Source organism: Leptodactylus fuscus, chromosome 2 (genome assembly GCF_031893055.1).
Source record: "Leptodactylus fuscus isolate aLepFus1 chromosome 2, aLepFus1.hap2, whole genome shotgun sequence".
In the NCBI taxonomy this organism is placed as follows: Eukaryota; Metazoa; Chordata; class Amphibia; order Anura; family Leptodactylidae; genus Leptodactylus; species Leptodactylus fuscus.
Genome location: NC_134266.1, coordinates 80048152 through 80068448, shown reverse-complemented (window position 1 = coordinate 80068448; position 20297 = coordinate 80048152). Strand labels below are relative to the sequence as shown.

Below are 20297 nucleotides of genomic sequence, written 5' to 3'. Positions count from 1 at the left end.
ATTCTTTTCCTTGGACTTGTGAATTTATAGTTGAGTGATAAAGACTGCAACAAGAATCTTACATGGATAAACTATTTTAGTATATGTATTACAATAATATACCTAGATAGATCTCATTTTACTATGTGGGTGGCTGATCTCTGCTGTCCTTTGCTTCTGTCCCTGGAGGCATGAAGCGATGATCAAATGATTCATCCTTTTGTAAAGCTCAATTAAAAATAGGAGCCCTTGGCATTTAAGCCAGTAGCTTAAATGAAAAACTAACACCACTCCACTGGGCTGCATTCATTATGCTCATTACATGGAATCATGAACATCTTGGCCAAGGCTACAAGAGCAGTGGTTAGGAGGATTTCCCACTGGCACCCTGCCATTAGATTATAGACATGAGGAACATAACCCTAGACGGTTTGTGGATAATTATATTCGGAACCCTTTGACTGTCATTATTACAAGAAGTATGGTTAGAGAGAAAGAGGACTCATCTTCAAGGACTTATCTGAGGTGTAACATGGAAATAAGCACTTATTATAAATTATTATTATTATCAATATTAACTGCATAGAACAAAAGGTCCCTAGTTTGAATGCATAAAAATTTGCTGCAGCCTCTGCGGGAAAAACATCCAGGACTTGCAGAACATTAAGTAATATCTGTCCAAATGTTCTTGTTCTCTGATTTTACACAAATCATGTTACAATGATGGAATGCCTATATTATGCACTATTAGAAGGATGTCATTATGTACAGTGACTTGCTGTGATCCACCTGAATTTCCAATAGTATGTCATATCCAAAATGACTGCTCAAGTATTTATTGAGGGTTCTGGCCTTTGAATCAGTTTTTCTTACCAATGTGTCAAGGAAAGGAAATCTACTGTATTCAGCCATGCCTCTGGTCTTTGTTAGGCTCCCAGCTGTAACCTCAATGGGCTGACAAAATGATGGTGGAATCTAAGCATTTAGAGAGGACCATTCATGACTTTTTGCATACTCTACTGTCAGATGAGTCCTGGGTTTCCTGCTCAATGCCAGGACCACCCACCTGACATTTAGAGAGTTTGATTAGAATATTGGGTGCTGAAATTAATAGCATCAATTGCTCAGGAAGGGTGTGGGTTAGAGAAGAAATATCCAGCTGCAAGTTCTTCTTTAAATGGTGGGGATTATCTGATCAGTCACAGCCATGCTCCTGTTTCTGTCTCCATGTATCATAAATCAATATTTTATCTCTCCCACCCTCACCTCCTACAGCAGACTCTTCCTCTCTCTACGTAAACTTGTATGTTAGGCTATGTTCACACTCTGTATAGAGACTCTGATGCAGAGTCTGCTTAAAATCTCAGACAAAAGGTCCTGAAAGCATGACTTTTCAATCAACGAAATCACTGAGAAAATAACTAATACCCCCTCAGGGTCAATAGACAGATCCATCTTTTGTTAAGTCCTTTCTTCTGTTTAGTCCAGACTAAAATGACACAGATATGAACCTAACCTTCAAAATAAGGTATCTGTATTTGTAAGGTGGAGGCTACTGCCTTCTACAAGTAGTCCTGGTTATGCACTGCATCTGTACATTTGTATATGCAGCATTGACTGTAATGACTCAGTTTTTATGATACTGTCCCTGTTTGCTGCTAAGTCATCACAACTTTCTCAATCTGACATTTTCTGGAAAGAGCGTGGCGTGATGATTCCCCTAAGTGGGTAGTACTTTTTCGCACCACTTATAATAGAGTAGTAGGGAGGATAGGGGACAAGTACACAGTCCAGTTATATTAATGTGACCACCGCCTACTTTTGATGTCAACGTTAAATAACCAATCACAGAAGGCACATTTCATCAGCCATCTGGGTGCACTCATCACTGTGGAAGGCACGATGGATCACCACAAGTATGCATCTATCCTTGCGGACCATGTTCACCCCTACATATGAATTGTTTTTCCTCAGGATGATGGCATCTACCAGCAGGACAATGCGACATGTCATAACGCTCGCAATGTACTTGTGTGGTTCAAGGAGCACCAGGATGAGTTTACCGTACGCCCTTGGCCAGCAAATACCCCGGATTTGAACTCAATCGAGAATCTGTGGGACCACCTTGATCGAATTGTTCGCGCCATGGATGCTCAACCGTGTAACCTAATGAAGCTGGACATGGCACTGGAGTCGGCATGGCTCAACATCCCAGTGAACATCATCACAACATGCCCTGCAACGTGCACATTCCTGCACGTCTCACAGTGGTCCGCTCTGCGAAAGGTGGTTATTCTGGATTCTGACAGGTGGTTACATTAATGTGACTGGTCTGTGTATATGGAGCCCCTTACCTAGACGTTCAGACCTAACTTCTATAGTGTCATTTGCAAAGATGACTTTTATAAATTACTTTTAAAATAAATTGTATTCAATATGTCACATGTAACAGCTTATTTCTGTTTTTAGGGGGTGACAGTACTTCAGATATATCAGATGGGGTCAGGATGGTGATAGGTTGTTAAACTGATAATATATTAATATATATGAAAGGTTAAATCACAATGACCTCTTTCACAATAATAGACGCTCATTTCTTTAAATATGTCAATTGTGCTCCAGTCCTCCAGACTTCTGTATAGATCTCTAGTAGTTTTCCTGAACAGTAACTGGTGAAACGGGAAAGCATCAATGGAAAGTATTACTACACTGGCAAGTATGCCAATGTGGTGAGGTCATACAGCTTTTGTTAAAGGCCAACAATCCAGGTTGACTACTAGACAAAGTGTTTCTACATTAGTATTTGTCATGCTATTTTTGTTCTGACCATGGCAAAAATGACTAAAAGAATCTCAGAACCACCATCAACCACCATAATTCTAAGTCAGGCAGCCGGAAAATATTTACACAGAGCTCAGGCATCTTTTTTTTAGGCATAAAATGGCAGATCATTTTTAATCTGCGGAGTAACAAGGTAATAATAAAATCATCATTGTTGACTCTACCCTCCGTCTTGGCAGAGCTGTTGGGAAGAATCCTATCACGCAACCTGAGTTACGATGAACTTGGCAGTGACACCGTTGTATCTGACATGATGGACTCCATCTGCCGGCTGTTTTTACTTCCCTTCTGCCGTGATATAAATATTATCTATTCCAAGCCAGCTCTGCTGTAAAACATATTCCAGGAACCAATTTACATTTCAGCCCCTTCCTAAGTTGTTCTAAATTCAATTGTAGAGGCTGCAAAGTCACATTAAAAGATAATAATGTTCATAGTATCCGCAATGGTTAATGTGATACAATGCAGAGGCTCTGTTGGGATTGGGATTCCTTTAGGGTGGTCGTCAATAATCACCACCAATGAAATAGGGCAGCAGACGAAATAATAGACCCCACTGTTGATGGACATATGACGAACCATCCCTGGCTTGCTTTCCAGGACAGAAAAATATAAAGTCCTATTGGAGATGCGAACTCAGTCTTAACTGGTTATCACTATTGATGCAAGTTTGGATAACAATATGGGAATAGTCAGTTTTAGACACAATAAATTTCATCTACTCTATAAAGTGCTATGGTCTGAAGCTCTTAACAAAATAGTCATGTAGCCACAGAGAGGTAGTAGGACCAGGATCGTTGACAAGGTATTCTTTTACTATATGTACACGTTTTTGACTTTTTAGTCTAAAGCTCTTTATGACATACTTGGCTTTTAGATGGTAACGTATTTACATTGTGTCCCATACTCTTTGACTTACACTTTTACAATACAAACTTTTCGCGTTTACAATACAACACAAAAGTAAGGTGTCCATTCTGACATCAAGCATTGGATGTTGATGGAGATATTTCCAACTTTGATTTTAGCCACCATAACAAATTTTAATTTCTTAAGTCTATTTCATTGTTTAATTTTAGCTGAATAGTTATATACGCTGTTATTGCTGCTCTACAAATAGATGAGACTTTATCTGTAGCTAGTGAAAAACTCCCTCATACCGCCCAATTCCTGCACATTATCTGTCAGTTTACTATTTTTTTGTGCAATTTTTATGGACATGGCCCAGGCAAAGCTGTGAAGGCGAAAAACCAGTGTCAGGCTATTACTTGTCGTGCCATAGAGATGTTGGTGTTTTTGTATGTTTTATTAGGAAATGTTGTTTTTTGTTTTCGCCTATCAGTATGTCTTTGGAGTATGGTAGGAAACCCATGCAAACACGGGGAGAACATACAAACTCCTTGCAGATTTTGTCCTTGGATGGATTTGAATCCAAGACTACACTGCCTACTAGGAAATGTTTTATATTGACAGACCCTATTATTTGGCCCATATGTTTAAAAAACTAGATAACCCCTTTAAAGAGGCTCTCCCAGTGTTTCTGACTTGTTTTTAGTAAATATAAGAAATACCATCTCTACAGCATCATGACATAATGTAATACAGTGTTGGCCAAAAGTATTGGCACCCCTGCAATTCTGTCAGATAATACTCAGTTTCTTCCAGAAAATGATTGCAAGCACAAACTCTTTGGTATTAATATCTTCATTTTGCTTGCAATGAAAAAACACAAAAGAGAATGAAAAAAAAGTCAAATAATTGATCATTTTACATAAAACTCCAAAAATGGGCCGGGCAAAAGTATTGGCACCCTCAGTCTAATACTTGGTAGTACAACCTTTAGACAAAATAGGGCCCTACATTATGCTGCAAAATTTGTTGGTGGTCTTCAGACTTCATAATGCCATGCACACGGTCAAGCAGTCCAGTGCCAGAGGCAGCAAAGCAACCCCAAAACATCAGGGAACCTCCGCCATGTTTGACTGTAGGGACCGTGTTCTTTTCTTTGAAGGCCTCTTTTCTTTCCTGTAAACTCTATGTTGATGCCTTTTCCCAAAAAACTCTACTTTTATCTAATCTGACCAGAGAACATTCTTCCAAAACATTTTTGGCTTTCTTAGGTATCACTTTTTCCTAATTTACTTTTGTTTGATGATTGTAGACTTCTTTTCTTTACATGATAATATGGGGACTACCATCTCGCCTGAGCTTCTCTTTTGCTCTGCTCATCTGGTCCCATTTCTCTGCTTCTATCTCACTTAGCACCTACTCTTCCCCCCTTCTCTCTATAGACTTCTATGGTGAGTTGAAATGTGATGCTCCAGTGAGCTTGCAGTTTGCCTTTGGAGACCAAGACTGTTTCAGCAAACATTTCAGAGTCAATGGCAGTTTAGAAGGGTGAGGATAATGGGAGGCTGATTTGTTGATAAAGAAACCTGAAAATATACATTGCAAAATTTCTTACATTTGTGATGTGCATAGCCCAAATATTTGGGCCTTTTTTATTGTGTTGATTTTATATTTTTATTCTTGCTGAGTGGGAGTGAGAAAAAGTGGAGTTCCTGTTCCTTTCTGGATGCATCGAGAGATGGCTGTACATATCCATTGTGTTCCATTCATTTCTAGGGGACTCCTGGACATAAAGTAGCCAAGCACAAAAGAACATGCATCTCTTTCACTTCTGAGACTAATAGGACGTCTGTTCTTGACACCATAGGAGCTTGTGTGCATGTCCAAGAGTTCAGAAGATGTCCCAGGACAAAAGACATTATCAATCAAGCCCAAAGGTGTTGCATACAGGGTATAAATACTGGGGTAGCAGTGGTAGCAGCTGCCATAGGGCCCAAGAAAGTAATGGCCCCGACAGACCCCTGATGTTTTGTTTTTGTTTAAATGTAGATTGAGAGCCCACATAGAGCTCACAATGTACATTTTTTCCCTATCAGTGTGTCTTTTTGGAATATGGGATGGAAATCCATGCAAACACGGGGAGAACATACAAACTCCTTGCAGATGTTTTTTGCCTTTGGTGGGATTTGAACACCAGAACCCCAGCGCTACAGTGCTAACCACTGAGCCACTGTGTGGCCCCGATGTGTTTTTTTTTTTTGTAATAGGCCGTTACCTGCTGAAGAAACCCCAGCAGATAATGGGTACTGTTCACTTACCGCTCTCCACTCCTGCTCATGGCCACCTGCATTTCCCCTTCTGCAGAAGCGGCTGTGAGCAGGAGAAAGTAAGGGGCCCGCGAACCCCACAAACGCTGCTAACACTATACTTTAGGGTTTTTGTGACCCCAGAGTATAATGATCAGAGGGCCAGGGAGGGTGAGGGAACATAAGAAACACTGTTACTTACCTCTCCTTTGCTCTGGCAGTCTGCAGGCTTGTTTGGTAATGTCCCAGATGTAACGTCAGCAAAGCCGGCGTCATTATGCGTTGCAACGCCGGCCTGGCTCACATGACGTCTGCTCTGAAATTGAAGAGGGCCGAAAGTAGCAGGGAGTGTGCTGGGGAGAGGTAAGTAACATTGTTTTTTATGTTTGTATCCTCCCCATGGTCTCTGATTATTATACTCTGGGGTCTGAAAAGAATAATAATTGTTCATGGGTGATCCCCAATGGAACATAATACTATGTGCAGGGGCCACTATGGGGAATAATACTGTGTGCAGGGGCCACTATGGGCAGCGCTGCACCTTCCATGAGGCGACCTGAAGCAACCGCTTCAGGCGGCGCTATGTCAGGGCCCCAGGGAGGGCGGCATTTTTGCTTACCTAAGCCAGTCCAGGACAAGCTGTCCTGGACTGGCATAGCACCGAGCGGTGGATTGGGGAGGCCGCTGGAGCAGCGCTGCTCCAGCGGCTTCCCCTCACGCTCAGGCAGAGAGCAGGTCCTCCCCGTGCCTGCTCTCTGCCTGCGAACACCGCGAAGCCCCGCCTCCTTCGCTTTGCCCCCTCCTTCCGGGGGGGGGGGGGGGCGGCGGCTTTCTGTCGGCCGCCTCGGGCGGTGATGAGGACAGGTTCACCCCTGACTATGGGGAATAATACTGTGTGCAGGGGCCACTATGGGGGATAATACTGTGTGCAGGGGCCACTATGGAGCATAATACTGTGTGCAGGGGCCACTATGGGGAATAATACTGTGTGTAGGGGCCACTATGGGGGATAATACTGTGTGCAGGGGCCACTATGGGGCATAATACTGTGTGCAGGGGCCACTATGGGGCATAATACTGTGTGCAGGGGCCACTATGGGGAATAATACTGTGTGTAGGGGCCACTATGGGGGATAATACTGTGTGCAGGGGCCACTATGGGGGATAATACTGTGTGCAGGGGCCACTATGGAGCATAATACTGTGTGCAGGGGCCACTATGGGGAATAATACTGTGTGCAGGGGCCACTATGGGACATAATACTGTGTGCAGGGGCCACTATGGGGCATAATACTGTGTGCAGGGGCCACTATGGGGCATAATACTGTGTGCAGGGGCCACTATGGGGCATAATACTGTGTGCAGGGGCCACTATGGGGCATAATACTGTGTGCAGGGGCCACTATGGAGCATAATACTGTGTGCAGGGGTCACTATGGAGCATAATACTGTGTGCAGGGGCCACTATGTGGCATAATACTGTGTGCAGGGGCCACTATGGGTCATAATAGTGTGTGCAGGGGCCAATATGGGGCATAATACTGTGTGCAGGGGTCACTATGATGCATAATAGTGTGTGTAGGGGCCACTATGGGACATGTTCACCTTGGGGCCAGCCATTCCTAGTTACGCCACTGGCTATATGATGTCTGACCCCATCCAGAATGTCAATTATTCCACTATAGCTGTAATCACAACAGATCCATATGACAGGTTCCTGTTATCAAATTTCACTTACCTATGCTATTCTGTGTAAGACAAAATACAGGTTTCTATTAGGGTGAACAAATGTATATAATTGCATGCATTTGCTCTTTCAAAGAAAATCCTTACATTTTCAAAACACCATTGTACATTGTGTTTTAAATATATTGACCTTGCATACAATTCCCTTTGCAGCACAAAATATAGCCATGTGATATCCTTGCGCAACCGTAGTGTGAAAGAGACATCCTGGAGCAGAGCGTGGGAGGAGAGACGTATGGTCCAACTAAATAGGATACTAAAGTATATGAAAAATGAGGATGTATACACAAGCTCGAAGTCTTGTTTGCCTGATGAATTCTTCCCGGTGACTCATTATCTAATGATAGTTTCCCTATTTGAATTCCATAGCAGAATTTTCTACATATCATTCGGTACTGAGTCACCCAAGAAAATTCTTCAAGTTACTAAATTGGCTGTTTTGACTTTAAAAGGACACTGGAGGAAACAAAACTGTATCTAAATTATTATTCATTGATGTGAAGATCAGTTCTTGAATGTTGAGCCACCTGGCTAGAACATTCACAAAGACAGATTTCCTGAATGTAACACAGGTTTCAGATTAGCATGACAGGTTTTGACTATTCATGGAAGAGGCCAAGTATGTGTAACACACAAGTGCTCATGATCCAAATCCACAGAGGATACATTCTAATATATTCTAAAACTAAAGATGTGGATGACATGTGAGAAAAATAAAAAACAAAACTTCACAATTTTCTATTTAGACCCACCTGAATACATGATTGAATTGATTTAATTTATGCTTTTCATAATCTCTAATAATTATTATTTGTGTCCAATATTCCATAATATATAACTTATTCTACTATAAACAGGGCCGCCGATAGGGCAGTACTACCGCTACTGGCGTCAGGGGCCCGGCCAAATTGAAAAATTGGGGGGGCCCGGCCCCTGGCGCCAGCAGTCCAAGGGCTGGATTGGGGGACGGGGACCGATCGGGGCCCTGACATTTCGATCGGGCCCCTTGCAGTGCCCACTGCCCAGGTCAGAGGAGGTTGTTTAAGCCAGTGTGCCGCGGGGAAAGTTCCCCAAATGCGTGCCAAGATTGGCACGGGAGACCTACTGTATATTACAGGCACAGCAGCCAGTCCCCGTGTACTTGTAAATGTAGACGGAGCGTCCTTACACTGCTCTGCTAGAGCTCAGGTGTAGGACACGCCCCCTTCTCTCCCTGCCCACCAATCAGAGGTGAGCCTCTCACTGCACAGGATAAGGGCTCCCTGGACCTGCTGCTACATGTGAGGAGGAGCTCCTGCCGTCTGCAGCCCAGAATAGGAGAGGAGGAGAGGAAGCTGAACAAAGTGAAAGTAAAAGAAAACACCAGGTTAGTAACTATTCTTATTAATGTCAGGCATTTGGGGTTATTAATTTAGTTTTAGTAACTCCATGTACCTCACATTAATAGCAATTAACCCCATCATGTCCCTCATATTAACCCCTGTGTGGCTCACATAAGAGTTAATAACATGTGTGACATATGGGGGTACTATATAATGAAGATATTTACTTAATTATTACCTCCATATGTCTCACATATCAGTGTCCCTTATGTAAAGCACACAGGGGGTTAATGTGAGGGACATGATGGGGTTCACTGCTATTAATATGAGGCACATTTAGTTGTAACCTGTAATATACATGACCAGACTTTTTATACACAACTGTGGATATAAGTACAGACCTATACATTTCTAAGGACCCATATATACAGCCATTCTTTTTGTGGCTGTGTATCTGGGCCAAATTGAAGAGCTGAAAATTATAGAGCAGGTCCTATATCTGTCCTATACATTCCCTATATCTGTCCTATACATTCCCTATATCTGTCCTATACATTCCCTATATCTGTCCTATACATTCCCTATATCTGTCCTATACAACACCTATATCTGTCCTATAAGTACCCTGTATCTGTCCTATACAACACCTATATCTGTCCTATACGTACCCTGTATCTGTCCTATATATACCCTATATCTGTCTGCATTTGTGGCCCTGTCAATTAATTTTTAATGTTTATATCAGTGAAAACCACATGCGTGCCACTTGTATGCAGGAGGCGTAAGGCTGAGGCCCCACGTTGCATAAACGCAGCGTTTTTGTTGCAGATTTTGCTGCAGTTTATTTCAACCAAAGATTCAACCATTTAGAATCTATATTATTAACTATATGTATAATATGTACTGTTTTAGTGTCATTTTGTGCCATTTTGGTTGGTGGTGTGCCCCGGGATTTTTGAAGTGTAAAAAGTGTGCCGCGGCTCAAAAAAGGTTGAAAATCACTGGTTTATTGTCGCAAAATGAAGTAGTCTTAAAATGGTGGTGGTGGTGGGGGGGGGGGGCAGACACTTAGGCTGTATGGGGCCCCAAAATTCCTGATGGCGGCCCTGACTATAAATACCAGTTAAAGCAGCTGCTGTAGACAAGTCCCCCCCCCCAGATACAGGTCCAGGAGTCATATGTTCTTTGGGCACCCAGTATGGCTCCATAACTTTTGGCACCTGCACACTATTATAATTCACCCATGATACTAATGATGTCATAACATTATTGAAATCTTGGCACCATGTCTGGAATTCCATAACTGGCAGTGGACACCATGTTAAGATCTTTATTGCTGGCAGTGGACTCCTAGATCAGAATCATATAACAGGCACTAAATGCTAGATTACATTAGTCACATTGAAACGTTCTGTTTGGCTTCTTATTCTTTTTAAATGGCACCTATCAATTAAAAAAAATAAATTGTTTGGCGTTTAAGGGTGGTTTCACATGTCCATTGCTCTCATCCGTCACAAGATGAGAGCAGTATACACTAAATGACAGATGCAAATGGAGACCCCTCTCTCTTTTGTCTTCATTAGCCCCTTGTAAAAAAAAGAAAAAAATGATGGCATATTTTATTCCATCATGTTTTATACTTTTCTGATGGAAAAAAGTTGTGTATATAAGACATGACAGATGACAGCAATGAACTGTAATATTGATAGTGTGGACATACCCTTATCAGTATAAAAGTTAGAAGATTTGATCATTGGGGTCTAGGTGGTGAGAGCAGTATGATCCATAAACAGAATAAACAGAATAGGCAGAAGTGCTCATTTGGACACTGCACCCCTTAGTTTCTGATCACCTCACTTTAGAAAACAGTGGCAGTGGAGTGTGCGCTCACAAGAAATGTATGGGGCTTATTATGTTATCATGTTTTGCGCCAGATGTCTGCTATAAAAAAGTTGCAAACCAATAACTGTCACAGCTGGCATTTTTGCATCTTCCATACTACTTTCATAAAAGTGGGAGTACTGGCGGATCTAGGCTGAAGCCCCACGTTGCAGAAATGCACCTTTTTTTGTTGCAGATTTTGGTGCGGTTTTTTGAGTCAAAGCCAGCAGTGGAATGAGCAAAAGGTAAAACTATTAGTATTTCCTATATATTTCCCATTCCTTTTGTAGCCATTAGCCTTAAGATAATGTGGCACGTATACAGCGTGTGAGACTTTGCGCGCTGTATACGCTCCCATTGATTTCAATGGGAGTTAGGACCGTATGCGCCACGTTATTTTGCGGCCGCAAAATAACGCGGCGTATACGATACTAACAACCATTGAAATGAATGGGAGCTTTTATGGCGTGCAAAGTCTCACACGCCGTATACGTGCCACATCACGCGGCACGTTACTCTGTGTGAACGCACCCTAATAGTGTCAAAGTTTTTTCACTTAACACAAACGATCACTTTTTCTGTAGAGAATGACCAAAAGAAGTAAAAGTTAGGTTTCAGAAATAAAATCTCTATTTAAAAGTGTAAGTGTTATAATAAATTATGCCGTTATGCCCTATCCATATAATAGGGAATAACTTTCAGATTGGTAGGGGTCTGACCGATCAATTGGAGTACCAGAGAGAAATGCCCAACCAGTGCTCCAAAACTGCTCCCAAACGGGAATACACCTTTAATACGCATACATCCAGCACCAAATATTGCATTACGATTTGAGTATCAAGGGAAAAACACTAAGATTCTTTTTGTCTGTTATTATTCAGTCATTTTAACACTGAATTATAGGATTAGTGTGGTAAGTGTTTATGGCATTTGGCACCTATAAGGTGTGTTGCTCAGTTAATAGCAAAAAAGATGTTTAGGAATTTTTGTTGGCGTATGAACTAAAAATTGTTTGGAATATATCTGACTTAGTTTCAGCATCTGCCAATAATTACTACTACATTACATATACTCCGAACGATGTATATCAATGAATCACAGTCTGTAAAATGGAATAATTATGCAGGAATGACCCAAGCTTGTACTGTGCAATATACTGGCAGCTCCAGTAGGTCACTGGAGTGAGGTAGGTACATGGACATAGATCAGACACTTCTATAACATGCCACAGATTCTACAACCCAATTTTCAAAAAGTTGGGATGGTGTGTAAAATGTGCCATGTTTTTGAATTCTCATACAATCATATTTTATTCACAATAGAACACATAACATATATCTGAAGTTGAAAGTTAGACATTTAGAAACTAACAGCAGCAATGCACCTTAAAGGGGCATTCACATGGAGTAACGCGGCGCTGATTCTGCCACGATAACTCCCCGCAGAATCAGCGCTGATAAAAAGGCTCCCATTGACTTCAATGGGTTCCATTTAAAATCAATATATTAAAAAGCCCATTGATGGGAAGAGTTTCATCAATCTGAGAAAAAACTGTGTCTAATGACTGTGGAAAAATTTCAGAAAATTGCAAAGACTTTGAATGTCCCAATGGGGGGATAACAAATAGGCATGAATCGATAATGCACATCACTGCATGGGCTCAGGAATATTTCCAAAAACAATTCTATGTGAACACAGTTCTCTATGTAATCCACAAATGCAAGTTAAAACTGCATCATGTAAAGAAGTTATATATCAGCACAATTCAGAAAAGACACTGTCTACTCTGGTTCTAAGCTCATTAAAAATGGACTGAGGTCAAATAAGTCAAGGTTTGACAGTCTTTATGGAAACCACATACGCCATGTACTGCTGACTTAAGAGGAGATGCACCATCCAGCTTGTTATGAGCTCAGATCAAAAGCCTGCATCTCTGATGGTATAGGGTTGCATTGCAGGAAGAGTTCACATCTTGAAAGTCACTATCAATGCTGAGGAGTATATAGAGGTTTCAGAACAACATATGCTCTCATAATGACAATGTCTCTTTCGAGGAGCTACGTGCGTATTTCAGGAAGACAACACTAAACCTCATTCTACATCCATTACAACAACATGGCTTTGCAAAACAAGAGTCTAGGTGCTGAGCTGACCTGCCTGCAGCCAGATCTTTCACCAACAGAAAACATTTGGCAAAAAATTAGTCAATGCAACAAGAGTCCTACATCAGACAAGAATTGGCCAACATTCCTCTCTTAAAACTCCAGCAATTGGTTCCTCACTTCCCAAATAATTTCAGTTAATTGTAGAAAGAAGAGAAGATACCACACAATGGCAGACATTGCACTCTTCCCAACTTTTTTGAGATGTGTAGCTGCCATCAGTTTTCTAAATGAAATGGAAAAATCTCTAACTTTCAACTTTTGATACGTGTTCTATGTTCTATTGCGAATAAAATATGAAATTTTAAGATCAGTACATTCTTGTTTTTCTTACATTTTACACAGTGTCCCAAGATTTTGGGGTTTGTAATTGTATTAAATGTTACTTTCAGAAACATTCTACATAATGAAATTAAGTGTTCTAACAATCTTGAAGTAAGATTACTGGTAATGATACATGTCCTCTCTTTGGTTAAAGGGGAAAAGAGAAGATGGAAAGAACTTGAAAAAATTCAATACGATAAGATCATAGGGTTACCAGTGAGGTCGCTTTATAACAGTTATCTAAAACTACCCATAGCAACCCATCACTGGCGCACAGTAAGAAATATAAGCTATGCTGGGACTGGCTGCAATAGTATGATATAAAATATAAGATAAGATGGAAGTACTCGGCAAACTCCACACATTTCTGCAGGGGGGACAGATGAAACTTATGAGGGTTATCAGAGTTCAAAATTCAAAATGTGAAGATCTGACTCTCAACCCAAGACTTGGCAAGTCTTACACAGCAAGTTTAAGAAATTAATATTGCTGAAAGTTTTCATCTTTCTTAAAGTAGAACCAATATAAAACCAGCAGTCACCAATAATGTGTATTCCATGTCTTACCTGATAGCATCTCTGTAGGTTCTAGAATCTACTTTGGACGTACTATACAGTACAACAGTCATTATTACTGATCGCTGATGATTGCTTGGTCCCTACTATGACAAGGATAGAGTAAATGTTGTGGGATATGTGAATATGACCAAAAGAAAATGGTTTGGAATGGTATCCAATTGAGCTTTGGGTGTTGGTACCCTATAACAAAGTGTCCATAGATAGGTGTTATAGGATAAATTGGGAGTGCTCTACATCTTGCAAAGCCCCTTGTATTCCCCCAGTTTAAGGGTAACTAAGTCTTGAGCTAAAGGCAGGTGTAATCTGAGGCAGACTGGTTGTCAAGAACTTAAAAGGGTATTCTCATTTTAGTCTTTCATGGCTGAGATGAGAATATCCATGTCTCTGGCTGCCTGAGGTAGTAGGGATTATAGATACAGCCAAGTACGGATGTTCTACATTACTTCTGTAAGTCATAGAAATAGTTAGGAGTTATAGAAACAGCATAGTACAGAGTGCTGCACTGTTTCCATAACTCTTTAGGTATGGAGACCCCGTACTCACTGTATTACCCTGCTGCTGTAACTCACATTCACTTCTATGGGATTTATGGATACAGTCTTGTGTTTCTGTAAGTCCCAACCTTGTGACTGGGACTTCAAGCCACATATTCCTATCTCAGCCTGCCTGGAAAATCCCATTAAATGAAACCTGTCATGTTAAACATGGTGTCTGATCTACAGTACATGCAGATAGAATATAGCATAGGAGTATAGAAGACTGACATATAATTTTTTGGGAAAAATGTAGAATAACTTGTATTTTATTCATTTAAATCTCTTCTATTTCTTAGGAGTCCAGAAGGCGGTACTATCTAGAGCCTGATAGCCTTTCCTATGACTTTGAATACAGAAATAGCTGTGAGTCACTAAGTAGGATGCCCATTGGACTCCTAAGTAGAAAAAACAGGGATTCAGGTTAGTAAAGAACAAATTATGCTATATATCAACCTGCTCAGTTACTCCTGATCTGTACTGTACAGCCCACAGATAGGACAGCATGTGCAATGTCTCATCAAGTATACAGAGTACAGCAACGCATTTATAGCAAGTAGTCTGTCTTATATAGAGCGGGCATTACACTGGGTTCTACATTTGTTAATGTGGTGTATAGTCATACAAAGTACAAACAACCTTACAATACTGTGCGGAAAAAACTACTGCCATATGTTGGGCAATAGTGTTAAAATAATATAGAAGATACACCTATATACCTAAGCAAATACCACCATACAGTGTTCAAATTATGACAACATACAGTGACCAACGTCGTATATATAAACCAATGTAAAAACGGCGCTATACAATGTCTGAATAAAACTCCAATACTGTTAAATAGAAATATTTCTGATAATCACAAACCTTATGGATGACAGCTCATGTGACTGTACAGGTCTCAGACATAAGGCTGGCCTGGTATATAACTCCTATAACTCAGCTGCATATCTCTACACATTTTTGCACTGTGCTCCAGCCAAGTCATATTATTACCAGCTGTGGTATAAATCAGGTTTTTATTAAAATAAATCTAACTCATCAATAGCATTATGGGAAACCATGTCTGTGTACAAATTATTAGATGTAGTTTTCGGGTTTAATACTTTGAGAAGGCATAGAGCAAAAATGTAAGTGTAATGAGTTATGGGATGGATAAATCCCAACATTTTACAATCACATGTTATCTGATTACACCGTGTTATTGTTTTGGCTTCTGTTCTAAATTAATATGTTGCAACTCATAAATGAATTTTCTCTGGCATTTTAAGTTAATTTTTTGTTGGCTCATTTGAAACATTTTCATGTGTAGATGAACCTATGACCTTAGTAGTACTACGCGAGAAACCAAATACTAGGGCACTGTTATTAGGAGAGTCACAAGGTCTACGCTGCCAAAGTTGTGCAAGCTTTCCTATATTCTTCATATTGGCATTCAAACTACAGTTCAGACAAGGAAATCCATATCAAGTTTACTGTACATATGGAAGTTTGGAGCAAGTAAGCGACAAAAGCAAAGTTAATAGTGGCTGCACACATGCAACAAATCTGATGAAGGGTTACATTAGCAGTCCCAATCCATTGGTCTTCTATAGCCTCGGAATTACTTAAAGGGGAATGATTTCCAAAAATGATGTCATAGTTACATGCTGAAAAAAAAAAATCCCATCTGTGAAGTTTGCGACTACCACCCACCGATTACTAAAATAAAACAAGTTTATTGTACTCTGTAGAGCAGATGATTTCTATAGGAGTGTGGGGATATAAGAGATTTCATGTACTATAAATCAAGCACCATCTGCATTATGGACAGTGATGAATAAATCTAGATGCGCATCATGTAGAAAACAAGTGAAGGCCTGAACCAAACGTAAGCTTCTCATACTTCTTGGTGACTTGTCAGACCATCACTTTTGGGTGGGTTTTGTACTTTTAAGAAGCTTAGATTCATTGAATTATTCCTTGAGAAATCAAAAGTCACCAAATGTCTAAGAAAAGTCTTCAGGAAAGGCTGTAAAAGATCCTGGGAAAGATTGGTGGCCCAAGTCACTTGTTATACAGTTTAGATGTCAAATAGTATGTACTTATCAATAAACTCTTTCCTTATACATAATGTTCTGTCAAAGTCAGTGGCACATGTGAAGACTAGCCGTATTAAGATAATATACTATATAAGATTTATACTATAATATGACATAAAACTTCATTATAGCTACGTTATAGTGTGCAGTTTATGAAGGCCGATCTAGAATAGTGTCCTGAGATAACATATGAGACTATTGCTCTTTTCTATCTAGCATTTATGGTGAATAACGTCCGATAACACCCTCCTGGCCCCAGTACCTAAAAATGACTATACTACCAGCAGGTCTTATTCACCTTACAACAAGCATTTACATTGTCCATTTGGGAATAAGACAGGTAAGCTAGCTCCTAGAAGTCAAAAAATGGAATTCATCCTTATATATAATAGTAAGTTTGATGCATTTACACATTTACTAGATCATTTATTATTACCAGCATCCAAAGCATCTTATACAGAAAATAAGTAGCAGGGAGGGCATCTAGGGAGAATAAAAACTCAACTGCTTTATATTGTAGGGGATGTCTTGTGTATTTATACATTGTTAGCACGCTTTTCTAATTCTATAGAGAATATGCTATAGCAAGTATCATAGCTAGGATTCACTTACTCATTGTAAATTACATAATATCTGGTAATGGACTCAACGTCTTCAAAGAGCAAAAGTCATAAACTAGTTATCAGTGTAAATGTCAACATCCCCCCCCCAAATAATAGCAATAGTGGCACCAATCATAAAAATATACCAAATGTCCATGTATATCTATCTTTCTATTATATCCTATCTCTCTATCACATATCAGATATATCTTGATAGCAAGAGCAGCGACAATGAAAAGATGCCAACGTTTATCTAGTTGATATTTTTCTATCTCCTATTGTTCCACTTCATATCTATTAGCCTGTCTTTACATAGACATGATAAATGTGACATTGGAGAACAATCTAATAATATATGTTATTATTACATGTGGACTGTACAGTATAGGGCAGGCGAGGATTTCTATAAGCTCTTGGCTAACAGTCTGGAGCAGTATTTTGGTATTATGTTTTATGACCACTACGATTAAATATGTGAATTGTTCTACGGTCCAATAAAAAGAAGGGTTGTACACCAGAGCTACGAGTGGATTTACTATACTCATGTGAACATATGGAAATATTACCTTTTACTGTCTTTTTCTATAAACTTCCCTATGACAGTCACACCGGTCAGTTTTCCTATACTCTGTGTGTTCTCTCTTTAGTAGATCTTCTATGATAATTGAAGACAATGACATTTCTTGTAAGAATGGCCTAACCTATGTATTTCATTTTCACATTTTAGTTCATTGACCTCCTTTGACTTCTATGTTGCATTGTACAGTAGTTTCTATTTTCTGTTAAGGATTTCCAGTTGGCTTAAGTTTACATAGGGCACCATTCCTATGTAATTGCTGATCTGTGGTAAAGTAGTTGGCTGAATATATAACATGCTGCTTCCTACATCTGACCAGTTCTGACTCAATTCATCTGAGTGTTCAGCAACTGATGGTTTCGTGTTCGTTCCCATTGTGACTGCTGAGGTTGTAGATATTTCTTAAATTTCAGCAAGAAAAAAAAATCTGCTTTGCAATTTTTATTTTGCTGTATGACTTAAATATATATTAAATGAAATAAATGTCATCAGCAATAGTTTAGTAAAAAGTATGAGATATTCTATCTATCTATCTATCTATCTATCTCCTATCTATCTCCTATTTTATCTATCTATCTATCTATCTATCTATCTTTATATCTATATTGTGTCTGCTTAATCTATCGCTCTATTCAAATATCTATTAACTATTTTATATCTGTCATCCATTTATGTCTGTCATCTATTTATCAATATATCTCACACCTATTTTATATATGTAATCTATCTATCTATCTATCTATCTATCTATCTATGTAAACTACTATATATGTGTTACAAAGATTCATTTCTAAAACCAAATATCCACGGTACAAATTATTTTCCTATAGACCGACTATGTCAGAAAGGTCTATGAGAATGAGCTATGCTCAGAATGTAGCATGAATATTTTAATGTCTGGACTTAAGGAATTTGTTAAGCCCTGAAGGGTCAATCTTATTGTCTAGCTTTTATCTCGCCCGCAGATCAGTCGCTTCAATATACAAATTGCAGTGTATCAGTTTAACTCCTTTACAGCATGTCTTGAATAACTTATTACAAGTCACTTTGCTGGAGAATGCCAGTAGATCAGCTTTAAAACAAACAGCTGCCTTACCAAATATCTACACCACATCATTGTTCCAGCCAAAATATACTTGTAAAGCTCTCACACCACTAAATATCCCCATGTCCACATTACTAGGATCTGTACATAGTTATCTGCTGGAAACAGTGATAGAAAGCAGCGTGCTGCACACTATAGTATTTGCACTTAGTGTGATAATATAAAGATGTGGATCATTCCAAAACTACAAAGACTATGTTGTCATGTGCTGGATTAGCACAAAAGAGATGGATTGCAGGTATCAAGCTCAACTCTAATCACAACAAATGGAAAAAAAAAAGAAAGTTTTTTTTCCTCCAAAAAAAGTTAACAAAAAGCATTGACTGTAATCTTTTAAATCTCATCCCCTCAAGGTATTTGGAATAGCAGCACAAGAGAATGGATCTCATTTTCTTGCCTGCCTTTTAACTGTTTAAATGCATTACACAAATGACAGGTCCATGTGGCAGCGTGTTAATGGATGGGCTACTTACCACCAGGAAGAATCAACTCTTGGGGTCAGAATAAGCAGTATTAATAGGTAAGCAACATACATCCTGCAGTTTGTGTGGACATTATCTGATGAAGCCCCTGTCCTGTGACAATGCCTTAATCCCGGAGTTGAGGACAGTCTATGGTGACTTCTGAATGGTTCTCCTGGGTGAGATAGTCCCAGCATAGTTACTGTATCTCCAAAAAGTGCTTTATAGGCAGGAGAGAAGGACACCAGGAAATCCAGATTACCATGCAGGTAAGTGCTTCACTTCATTGGATAACTTGCTTTTTTTTTTTAATCCAAGGTCAACAGAATCAAATCTAACATCTTAAAAAGTATCAGTTCCTCCATAAGTCTTTATATATCAATCTGTAAAAGCAATTCATATCTTCTTATTAAACTACTCAAGGTGAAAATGCCCTTGAAGAAGGGATGAAGATACTGCTATTAGTAGTTTTCTATCTAGAAATGTAAATCTGTATTGTGGAAATACAATCTAAAATAGAAAGTGGTGCTGCAAAAATGTCATAGATTCCTTAACTAGTTAAAAAGGAGACGTATAGAAGTGAAGTCTGAAGAAATTCTTAAGAAAACTTGGCTGCTTTGTGTCCCTGGAGATGGAGGAGGGAAACCCATAGGTTCTGGATGTTGCTGGTGGTGAGGTCTTCCTTGTGGAGGCTGTGATGAAGAGGACAGGCAGGGATGATCTGACTTGCTCCCTTGCTCTGTGTCTCATTGGATAGGGAGAAGTTTGATGAATTCCTGGATTCACTTGAGAGGTAGCAGATCCCAGAGTTTGCTGAAACTCCCCTTTAGTGTGAAAGTGCCTCTGCATTGGGTGAGGATAGACTGAGCTACCTATGGAAAGGGCTGCAGCAGCAGCTTTATACCACCACCTGCTGCTGTGATATAGACACACAGATAGTAGGAGGAAG

The 20297-nt window shown here is 39.7% G+C and overlaps 1 protein-coding gene across 1 annotated transcript in view; it reads right to left on the bottom strand.

Annotated features, from left to right (window-relative positions):
• WNT2B (Wnt family member 2B) overlaps positions 1-19717 on the bottom strand; it is a 53252-nt gene extending 33535 nt beyond the window's left edge. Inside the window, exon 1 of the mRNA XM_075264060.1 lies at positions 19361-19717. Within this exon, the coding sequence (XP_075120161.1) occupies positions 19361-19545 (185 nt within the window). The 5' untranslated portion in view covers positions 19546-19717. The remainder of the gene's footprint in view (positions 1-19360) is intronic.
• Between the last annotated feature and the right edge of the window lie 580 nt (positions 19718-20297).